The sequence below is a fragment of the Carassius gibelio genome, chromosome B15, assembly GCF_023724105.1.
Source record: "Carassius gibelio isolate Cgi1373 ecotype wild population from Czech Republic chromosome B15, carGib1.2-hapl.c, whole genome shotgun sequence".
NCBI classification, from domain to species: Eukaryota; Metazoa; Chordata; class Actinopteri; order Cypriniformes; family Cyprinidae; genus Carassius; species Carassius gibelio.
In genome coordinates this window covers 3,604,722-3,616,926 of record NC_068410.1, presented here as the reverse complement: position 1 = coordinate 3,616,926, position 12,205 = coordinate 3,604,722, and the positions used below count along the sequence as shown (strand labels likewise).

Here is a 12,205-nt window from a genome sequence, read left to right as displayed (position 1 = left end):
CATTTTTTAACAAACACACAGCTTTTCCCTTCACAAGATCTTAACTGATGGACTGTAGTGGCATGGATTACTTGTGGATTATTCTGATGTTTTTATCAGCTGTTTGCACACTCATTCTGACGGCACCCATTCACTGCAGTACATCCATTGGAGCATCCATTCTCCAAATCTGCATAAATATGCTATAAATATTTCTACAAAAAAAATTTATTTAAAAAATACTAAAAGTTGTCTTAATTTTATTTTAAATAATAAATAATATAATATAATATTTGCAATTTCCAAATATTTTTTTACTGACTTTCTGACTGTCTTTCTGCGCCATTTCTCTGTGATGGGTCACACTCACCAGCCCTTTGCGGGGTCGCTATGGAATCATCCCAAATTGTGGGGGGAATATCTATGAGCCGGACTCCAATACTGATGCCCAACTCTTTCCTTCTCCTTTTAATGTGCTTTATTAGCATGCTAAACGTTGCAAAAACATATGCGTAGACTAAATGCAAACCTATTCAATTGCATTAATTTTTTCAGCGTCTCTCAGTGTCTATCATTTAGTATTCTCATATGCAGCTCACTCATCTGAGATCTCCAGAGCATCTGTTTTGTACCTCCCTTAATGTGCCGTTTTAAAAGAAACATGAGTTCCGTGCAAGTTTCGTCCCTGAGCCGGTTTTGCAGCAGAAACGAACACAGCTTCTGCATCTTGGTTATTTCAGCTCATAATATGACTCAGTCTCTGTGAGGGTGCTATATTGGGAGATTCGTTCTCTGCAGTTGACAAGCCTGCAGTCATACGAATGGCGTTACGTCAGGAGAGAGAGATGCTCTGGTAATGAGGGGAAATGATGGGGTAACCCACTAACCTCCGTGCAACCCGTCACTGCATGAATCCCGAGCACAAAGCCGCTCTGTCTGTCTGTTTAGTATTCTGAGCGAGAGCAGAGAGAGCAGCTAAACTTTGTTTTAGACACAGAGCTACTCTGTGATGGAATAAGGCCATTTAGAAAGAGACAATAGGAGGAAATAGAAGGACGAGTGAGTATGGATAGCGTGCTCTGAATTTAGAAACATTTAAGTGTCTGTAAAATTGTATTTAAAGAGAGATGGAGGTGCCCTCTCTCGCTCGCTGATGTGCTATAGATCAGCATTAGACTGAGAGTGTGCTTCTGGAAAGAGAAACAACCTCAAAATAGCGCTCGGATGTGTCAGAATAACAACGTCTGCTGTCAGATTGCTCAAAGTTTGCTCTTTTAAAGCTCAGGAGAATTGTCTCAAATGTTTCTCCTGAAATTTCGTAGTAGTACTAAACAATGTTCACTGAAGCTGTAACTATGAAAATAAAATTATGGCAAATGAAATAAAGATATTAAACTTAATAAAATTAACTAAAATTCACTAAAACAATCACTTTTAAAATAATATCCAGTAAGTCATATAAAGCATATTAATAAACATAAATATTATAAATTACACTTAAACATATAAAGCATTAGAAATGTTTTATTGTATTAAAATCATCTTCAGTAAATGAAATAAAGCTGTTAAAACATAATTTTAGAAATTAAACTTATTATTTACTATATTTTATTGTTAACTAAAACTATAAAAAAAAATGAGAATTGAAAAAAGTTAAATATATTAGATAAAAAAGGTAGAAATGTTTTATTATACACTAAAAGAAGTGTTTTATTGTACACTAAAACTATTAAGAATTTTTGGTAATTGAATAAAGCTGATAAAATAAATATATTACATGAAAAACTTAAATTACTGAAATAATAAAAGCTATATAAACTTTATTTTTTTACAAAAAAAAAAATACATGAAATATGACTTAAACCTAAAAAAAAAATATATATATATATATATGTCATATATATATATATATATATAGTGTCACGGGAGGAGCACAAGACAGACACAGTGGGCGTGGCGTCAGGCCTCGGAGAGGCTTTTATTAACAGAAATCATAAAATAACAGGGAATAAAAGTGGCCAAAGGGGGAAAGTGTCCAAAATAACAGGGAATCTGGTGTCCTCGTCGTGCTGCGGGATTTGTGTAGGTCGGGCAGTGTTCATCAAGGAAGGGTCCAGGCAAGGGGCGGAGTCCGGCGGCCGCACGCGCTCCCCTCCTTGGTCCGGGGCGCGAGGGGCGGCGGCTTCTCCTAGCGGCCGCATCTCTCTCGTCGGCCGCGGCGCTGGTAGGGGATGGACGGCCCGGCATCCTGGCCCGTCGGCCGTGTAAACGGGTGCGGTTCTCCTCCGGATCGCGGGTCCGGCAGCTCACGTCTTGGTGGCGCGGGAGTCCCTCAACGCACCCTTCCTGGACCCACGAGGACACCAGTGTGCATGCACGGGGAAGAGACCGGTCTCCTGAGGAGAGGCGCGTTGGGCTTTTAAACAGCGGCGGGGATGAGGCTCCATTCACATCAGGTGTGCCCCATCACACGCCGCCAGCCCTGACTCGTCCAGCGCCCCTCCTCTCACACACCCACTCCAGTCGGGAGCCTGGTGAAGGGCGGCGATTTAGGACGGGGTGCCGGTGATAATCAGGGAGGAGGCAGCTGACTCGTCACAATATATATATATATATAATAAAATTAGATGGGAGAATGTGATAAGAAATGCTTGCATTCAAATCAAAATCATTCTTATGAAGGAAAATACTCAAATGAGATCTTGCAAATATCAAATCCGCCCAGACAACAATAAGATTCAATGAAAACATATTGACATATTTTCTTCTAGGAAAAAATTTAAATAAATAAATAAATACAATAAATCTCAGGTATGAAATCTCAGTAATGTGCTTGTATTTGCCAAGATACCTAAGTCTGAAACAAGTCATCAATTGTTTCTTATCCACATTCACTTTAAAACTCTTTAAAACTCTTTAAAAAAAAAATTTAATTTAAATTTAAATTAATTTTTTTTTTATGTTCATCCACAATTGTTTCAGTTGCATTTTTTTTCTCTTCTTGCATTGAACAATCCCAGACAAAGTTAACGTTTGCAATAAAATACAACTGAGTACCGCATTTTGAGTCTGTAAAGCTGTGAAAGAGCAATATCTGTGCATTCAAGTTTCCTCTGGTTTGCCTGACCTTGTGCAAGTACAGAAAGGTTTTTGAGTATTTGAGCTAATAAAAAGCCTCGCATCCACAGATGTCCCTCTCTGAGACCTGCAGAGGACATAATCCTCCATCCTGGCAGCATTTCTACACGTATTTCATTGTTATTTGACTCAAAGGCTCAATGTCCTGTTGCTAAGCTCTTAGAAAAGCATCACGTCCATCATCATCAGCAAGAAGCTGTTGTCCTTGTAACCATGTTTCACCTCAAGAAAGCAATCATTTGCGTTGCCTACGCAGCCTTTTATTCTACCAAGGTCTGTTTCTGCATCTCACATATTTTTTTATAATCACCTACTTGATTTACTCTGCTATAAAAGCGAGCTTTACAGCACTGCAGCTGGGAGATATTTATGTTGAATTGTGAGCACTGCATAAGATTTGTTTTTCTGATGATGATATTCATTTATTTTACGGTTTTCTCTTTTCTCCACTCTTTTCTTTCCAGGTCACCTGGTGGGCTGGTTCCTCTCCGTCTTGCATCGCCTCCTTTAGTTCTTCTCCTCCTCTGAACTCTGAAGCCTTTTGAGGAGCGAGGTCATGGCACCGTTTTCCTCTCCCATCCTCCTCCTGTCTCTCATCCTCTTCCTTTCTCTGCCTCCATCCTGTTCTCCTGAATCCCAGTGGGAAGAACCGTCTCTCCAGCCCTCCGTCGCTCCAGAAGCTCCATCAGAACTTTACAGTAACGTGACCGATGACAGCGATGGGGTCACAACGAAAAAAAAGTGCAATCAACTGGTGGAATGCAATCCTGGAATCCTGCTGCCCGTGTGGAAGCCCATCAATCCCAGCCTGGGAGAGCAGATTGTCCGGGCCATCGTGTATTTTGTCTCTCTCATGTACATGTTTCTGGGGGTGTCCATCATCGCTGATAGGTTCATGGCATCTATAGAGGTCATCACCTCACAGGTGGGTCTCGTCTTGCACTTACTGGCTAATTTTATTCACAGAATCAGACAAAAAGGTACAAAAACTTTCAGGAAAATAGGTACAAAAGCTGTTAGACCCTTAAAAGGTGCATTTTAGTACTAGGATTGGGTATCGAGAAGCAGTTCCAAATTTCTAAGAGCTGTGGATTCTATAAGACATGCACATTTTGATTCCTTGGTGTGCATTTTTTATGTGATTTAAAAACATTCAAGTGCAAAAAGATGTGAAAGAGAACACTTTAGCTCTCTCATATGGTGCACAAATGCAAAACTTGAGTTCTCTTGAGGGTGCTCTTGCAAATGGAAAAATGCACACAAAATTATTTCAAATATCCTCATAAAGACATTCAGTCTGGTCTTATATGAATGAAAATCCATGTGTAACAGTATTGGATCTGTGCATTTACATTTATGCATTTTTTTTTACCAGTATGTGTGATACATGGAAATTAATCCCACAACTTTTTTCGCTGCTAAGGCAATGCTCTTCCTCTTAGCCACAGGAACATACATTTTAGCATTGAGTCTTAAAGTGACAGCAGTAGAGGTCTGGTTACATTTGACTTCATGTTCTGAACCTTAACTTGTTTTATTAAGATATGGGAAAAAAAGTTTTTTTTTTTTTTTTTTTGTCCATATCACTCAGCCCTACCTTAAAGATGCTCATTAGTATCTTGTGAAAGGACAGCACCCCTGACACAGCTTTTGTACCTTTATTTTCTGATAGTGGTGTTTGTGTCTACAAGCATGGTGGGTTTATGAGGCAGAAAATGAAGATTTATGTTTTATTTTCCAAGGTAAACAGGTTCTTATGCCTCACTTTAGAATTAATTGACCAGTACTAAATCATTTAACATAATCTCAGATGTTTTATTGTTGGGTTCATTAACCGAACAACATTTTTGAACAATTTGCACATAACTGTTTAATTTTTCATTTGTTAAAGAAATAGTATTTTTATGCATTCTCATGTCCTTCCAAACCCAGATGCAGTCATGTTTATGCAAAAATGAGCATTTTATAGCAGCTTCTTGCAAAACGAAGCATATTAACCAGTTGAAAGTGAGTATGAGTATCAAGAAAGGACAAAAACATTGTAAAAGTGTAATAAATGTAGTCTGTTTTCATGTCTTCAACTGGGATGGTGATGCCAATGACAAGGTCATAGGTTTGAATCCTTGGGAATGCATGATCTGATAAAATGCACATATTGAATAAAATGTATAGTAAGTTGATTTGGATAAAAGTGTCTGTCACAATTTAAGTTGATATTCATCCATAATGCATGTTCAAACTGGTGCATTTGTTAAAATGTATACAATTATATTGAATAATATCCTCATGCAAAGCAGTCATGGCTTCAGATGACTTACTGGGCTTTATAGGTAGAGCATGAGCCTTTTTATTTGATGGTTTATTTTATGTTTTGAAGCTTGACAGCCCTTCTGGACTGTTTTTTATGACAAAAAAGCGGAGTGAAGATTCATGAAACTGCATGCTGGTTTGATGCGACACGAGGGCGAGTTAACAATGACAGGATTTTCAGTTTTGGGTGAACTCTTTCTTTAAAAGCATAACCTTCACCAGAGCTCAGTTTAGCTAGTAATTGCTGTTATTAAAATAAAAACAATCGTGACTGTTTCTGCAGCGACTGAATGTTTAATAGGATGCAAATGATTGCAGTGTGCTTGATGTTTTTTCTCTTTCTTTCTGCTAAAACGACTGACTCGTCAACACTTGTCAAGGGTAGATCGCCTACTCTTATCACCTCCGCTGACTCATGCGCCATAAACCTGTCGAAAGAGGAAAATTAGCCAAAATGCTTTTCGAAAGGAGCCTAGTTTTCCTTTAGCTCTTTTATTTTGTCAGTAATTTAAGTTTGTCAGCCAGAAAGTAAATAACAAAATCCAAATCTCTGGCTTTAAACAGAATTACAAGGGGTTTGAAATGTAGCCAGGTGTAGGAAATGCACACAGCTAGCATCTTAACTCCAAAAAAACTTTAATAAACAAAAATGGAATACAGTAAAACAAAATGAATAATTCTGCACCATCATGGCACAGTCAACATTTGCTTTCCAGTTTGTCAGTGTTGTTATTTTTAACTAAATAAAAAATAAATCTTTATAAAGTAATAATAATTTTAAATCAGAATGGATTTGTGCTTCATCATCGTCGGCCAGTGCTTTATAATCAATTAAGCTAATCATTTATCACATAATAAACTGTATCACATTGGGTTTTAGGAGCATCAGATTTAATACATAATGTCACATTCACATTTATAATCTTTAGTAGATAATCACGAACCCAGGGGAAATATACAAAAACCCTCAAAGTGTTGACACATTGATGCATTGAACTATTTTTTGTATTTGTATTAAAATAAAAATCTAGCAAACTAAAACTAAAAACAAATAAAGTATAAATCATTGTTTAAAATGAAATAAACATTGACTGAAATAACATAAAATATTAAAAAGTAGTACTAAAATAATTAAAGCTTAATTAAAAAGTAATACGACTATACATTTTTATTTTAAAAAAATATAAAACTAATAAAAATTGTAATCAAAAACAATTATACTACAAAATAAAAAATGGAAAAAAATAAAAGCATTCAACATATTGATAAAAGCTATAGTTTATAACTGATATTAAAATAACATTAATAAAACAAACAAAATAACATAAACGTGTTCTTAAAAAAAATAATTTAACTTACATGATCAAAAATGACCAGACGTAAAAAAAAAAAAAAATGTTATACGAAAAACAAAACCTGTGCTAGCTAAAAGAAATGAAGTTGAAAAACATTGAATTCAAGATATGGTGATAACATAGCATAACTATAGATTTACAAACACCAAACTAGGAAAGGATTTTTAGTGTATTGGCCAGCATAGATCTTTAATGAGGAGCCAGTGACTCTTTCTCTCTGTGATGAGTAAATCAGCCTTTCGTCCTTTGCAAAATCAAAGCCAACAGCTTTGAGTCTACCTCATTAATCAGAGCGTCCCTTAGAAACAAGCCTCATGCACCCTTGTCAAAACATGAGGATGCCTCTGCAGGGTCACGGTGAATGCAAGTGTGAAATGGCACCAGAGATGTACAAAAATAGTCAGGAGACGTTAGCGAAGGAAGGACACAAAGAAGTGTTGTAGAGAGTGTGTATGGCCTGTCAGCAGCTGCGTTTGCCTTGTGCACACAGCTAATATTTGGAAACATCTCTGAACTGTTTATTATGTTAAGATGTGCACATTTTGAGCATGCCAAAACTTACCACTTTTGCTGTCTGCATCTATTAAACAAGATCAGAATTGGTGCATATTAGCACTGACGATGCACACAGAGCAACTCTGAGTCATAAAGAAAATAAAAGAATCCAGCATCAGAGCTCTGTGTCCTTTCTTGCTTTGAGTCATTTCATCTATCCATGCACAGACCGCTTTAGATGCATCATTGTGAGCAGCAGTCATTCTTTCTAATATGCGAGTTGCAAGTTATTAAAGGAAAAGCATTTCCAGCCCTGGATCAGAGGCTGCGCCACACACACTTTAGAGCCTCCAGGCTGAAAAACTACACTTGAACTCTTCCATCTCAAAAGAAACAACTGAACCATGACAGTTTGACTGACTCCGGGTGCAATGAAAGTCTTAACAATAAAAAAACAATGCCAGAATTACGAGTCCTGACAGCAAACCGGTGCTTCAGGAGCGTTATTGAGTTGTGGAGAGTGAGTGTGCTGGGTGTCTGTGCCTGAGGGTTTTGATACAGTTTGGCATCGTTTTAGTAGACTGGAAAACAAAAAGAACTTTGCCATAGTGCACAGAATTTTTTTTAAATAAAATTGCAGCCTTCTGCCAACAAATGACTGCTTTAGGAGCAGTGATAAGCCTCAACAAACCATTAGCAATCAATCAACTGAACAACGTAATGGCAAATCAACCAAATTTCTGAAATTTCCCTGGCCCAAAGTTTAGAGGTTAGTAAGTTTTATTTCATTTTTCTGGTGAAAGCCAAAATATGTATTGCCGTGGATGAATATTTACTAAGTAATCCAGTATTTCCATCCAGAGGGGGGTTAAAATTACAGTTTTCACCTGAGCTTTGAAGCTAAATTACTAGTGGAAGAAAATTAATTTAGGAAACAATTATTTTATTTTATCATTACTTTAGTCTTTTAGCAAAATATATTGACTTTTGCAATCTTTTTTGCTTCGTATGCCAGTGGTAACAGTCCAAAAATGGGGAAAATCACTGTCTTTTCACCAAAGTTTCAATTCTATGTCTATAACTATAACTATAAGGAAGTATTAATGATTAAAAAACTTAAAAAACTTGCCTTGTGGTATCTTCATTTTTGTATGGTTCATATCCAGAGATATAAAGATCTCGGTGTGGTATCAGATGTAAATTGTCCACATTTTCAGTGGTCATAAACCAGATCACTTTGTATACAGTTTTTTTTAAGAGTAATATCTGAAGAATAAATAATGCTGAAACAAGAAATGTGTCTTCTTTCACAATTGCATCCAAAAATATAAGTTTTTCAAAGTTTGCAAGCCTGTAACTCAAGAAATGTACATTCTGGTTCTCAACAAACTTTTCTTTTGGAATATACTGTACATTTTTGAGGCCCTAAGTAGTTCTAAATATGGATCACTTTGCATATAGCTTTATTTATTATTTATTTATTTTAAAAAGGAATGTTTTGAAATGTATCTCGTTTACCTCGATCAAAACAAAAAGGTGGCAAAAATGTTGTTTCTCCAAAGTTTGCATTCCCTTAACTCAATAAGTATAAAAAGTATCTCAATATTCTTTTAGATTCTAACAATTAACAAACTTTTCTTTTAGTATGTGTATTTTTAAAGCCCTATATTGCTCAGTTCCAGAGATATGGAGATCTAAATGCGACTCTACGTGCAAATAGTTTTAAATTGTATGTATTTTCAATGGTCAAAGAGTTGATGCTTAAAGTATTTAAAGAAGACTGTCTGAAGATCACATAATGCTAAAACCAGAAATGTCCCTTTATATATTCAGATAGAAGTAGTATATGTACTTGTATTTAAAATTCAGGATTGTTTCCATTTTTAGCTTGCATTCAAATTTGAATGCCATTTCTGAATCCTGTCAAATCAATCCTGAATGGTCCATGACTTTGCTGCTAAAACCTGTCAGGCTTTTGCTTAGCAGTAATAACTAGCTGACTGCATCCTTCATATGTTCCTTTCTGATCTCTCAGGAGAAAGAGGTGACCATCACAATGCCAAATGGAGAAACGTCAGTGGCCACCGTGAGAATCTGGAACGAAACCGTGTCCAATTTGACTCTGATGGCTCTGGGATCGTCCGCCCCTGAGATCCTCCTGTCGGTCATTGAGGTGGGTGAGACTTTAAAATGACTAAATGTGCTAGTTGAGAAGGCCTTTGTAACAATTAACTGCATTACCACTAATTACATTCACAGCAGATGGATAAACCCTCATTAGTGTAGCCTGAGGTTTGACTATTTCATTAGCAGGGTTACCACTCATAATTTAAATGGCGCTTTGTCTGATCGTTCAGTTTGTATTGAAGCATGATCCATCCATAATTTATAGACTCATGTAATTAAAATATACATTTTGTGGCTTTAAGCTATGAGAACATTTTGCAATTAAAAATGCACAGTGATTCATCTTGCTCAAAGAAGCACTTTTTTTCTAATACAATAAACTTTATAAAGTGAGAAAGTCCTTATACTACCTGCCTCCAACTGCTTAATACCATAAACACACACACACACAAAAAAATTTTAAACCTTAAAATTTTCATTAAAACAGAAAATATACGAATTTAAATTAAAATACACAGTATTTTTTTATACATTTTAAATTTTTAGTTAATAAATTTAATGAATTATATTTAATGCAATAATAAAACAAAGATAATTGTATAGAGCTATAAAACTATTAAAAAATGTTTCTGATACTCGAAATAAAAAAAAAAATGAAAAATGCAAAAGTTTTTAAAGTTTCACTTTTATTTTGATGACTAAAATTAAAATTGGAATAAAAATGTTTAAAAAAAGTATAAAGATTAATAAAAATAAAAATGGAAAATATTAAAAATGTAAACTAATTAAAAATATAAAAAAACAATAATTTAATAACAGTAGCTGTTTCTTTGTAATTGTTTGAGTGAAAATGATTAATTTCTTCTAATTTTCTTTTTTCTTTTTCTTTTTCTTTTTTAGTTTAGTACATTACTGATACAAAAAACCCTAAACTTAAACAAGTCTATGCTGGTTTGTCAGTCCTAATCTGGTTTTCTTGTCTGGATATTGACCTGATTTTCTACATTTTAGAGGCGATTTCACTCTTTCTCTTGTTACTTTCTAACTGGGCACTTCATGTTTCAGTAGCCTGTTAAAACAGAACAACAAATAGTGTTTGTTAAACCATGTTGATGGGTTAAACAGGGCCCTTCTTGATGGAGATAGTTAGCATGACTCATGCTGTGTAAGATCTAGCCTGCAGATCACAGCTCCTGCTAATGAGGGTCTAGATCATGTTTATTAATGAGACAGAACTCTTCTGGTTCGTTCCTCGTCCACTGCATGGGATCGACACGTCCACAGTCTCAGATCTGTGTAAGTCTGGCAGCGGGAGACACGCACCGCTGCATCGGACAACATTTAGTACGTCAAGCTGAGCTTTATTGCCTAACATTTGTCTCTGCATGTAGTTTGTGACTCTGCATCACGAGAACGAATGTGTTAGGACGTCCGTCAAGGGTTTCACACACACAGCACAATTATTGTTGTAAGGCAAACGCATCTAAACAATGTGATCACAATGCATCGTTCATCTTGAGATTCTGCAGTCTTCAGTGAAGGTGGAGCAGTCAGTGATTTTTTGGCATCAGAAGTGTGAAATCTGATTGCAAGCCCAGCTGGAAAGCAGGCACGGGGTGAAATATCTGTTTGTCACAGACCGATCCCAAAGGCTCGCCGCTCTGTGCTTGTGTCAATATAGAGATATCACACACACTGATAACCAACACCTGCATGCATCTATTTTATCTTACCCAAGGACATTCGCTTTGTTTTCAAGGATGTTTCAGTGAATGGGACATATCTTGCATGAACATTAAATGCTATTGAATGTGAACAACATCCACTGATCTGATGTTGAATGGAAAGTGACAGAATCTGCCAGTTGTTTAATTGATCTGATTGCTATTTCATTTAATTCAAGCTTTTAAACACTGATGTGTTTCTATAGACTGAATTCTGCACTCCGTTCAATTTGAAAAGACTACAAACTCAGACTTACAACATCCAAAACTCAAGTTTTGCATTGATTTGGGTATGCTGTCACTTTAACATGATGGCACATAATAAACATTAACTTTGTCGGAAATAAAATGCAATCACCTTATTGTTAAATAAAAACTATTAAAAAGTGTTTTTATCTACTGAACCCTGAAAAGCTGTGATAAAATGCAAATAATAGATGAAAAACGTAAAATATCAAAATATTAAAAAAATAATGAAAAAATAAGTTTATAAATAATAACAAATTAAAAATGTATTCAAAATTTTATTTTTCTTAAAAACAAGAATTGGAAATGTTGGAGTTGTTACTACGTGTAATGAAATAAGTAATGTTATTTACAAAAAATACCCAATCTGGATTAAAAAAATATAAATGTTTGAACAAATATAACTAATTCATAAGTACATAACAAAATTGCTAAATCGTAAGTAAAAGTAAAACCTGAAAATATAATTTAAAATATTAATAAATAACTTGACCCTCAAACACTTGCACTCTATTCCATTTCTATGCTACTTATTTTATTTAAAAGAAAATCGACCCTCTAATGCTAGCATTCTCTATTCTTTTCAACTTGTTTTCTTTTTATTTATAAAAAATAACCCTCTAACACTAGTGTTCTCTATTCATTTTCTATTCTATCTACTTGTTTTCTTTTTATTAACTATAAAAAGCAAACCATCAGACAAAAACCCCTTGCAACATGTACTGCATTAGACTGAGATTGTTTGAGCACTTACAGTACACATTATTGCTCTTATGTTGATTTGATTGCTTTTATTGTCCTCGTTCGTAAATCACTTTGGATAAAAGTGTC

At 35.4% G+C, this 12,205-nt stretch overlaps 1 protein-coding gene across 6 annotated transcripts in view; it reads left to right on the top strand.

Annotated features, from left to right (window-relative positions):
- LOC127972942 (sodium/calcium exchanger 2-like) overlaps positions 1–12,205 on the top strand; it is a 202,068-nt gene that overhangs the window by 170,528 nt on the left and 19,335 nt on the right. For all 6 annotated transcript variants that reach the window (XM_052576958.1, XM_052576956.1, XM_052576955.1 and 3 more), the window contains exons 2-3: positions 3,582–4,042; positions 9,313–9,450. In XM_052576958.1, coding sequence (XP_052432918.1) covers positions 3,674–4,042; positions 9,313–9,450 — 507 coding nt within the window. In that variant the 5' untranslated portion in view covers positions 3,582–3,673. The remainder of the gene's footprint in view (positions 1–3,581; positions 4,043–9,312; positions 9,451–12,205) is intronic.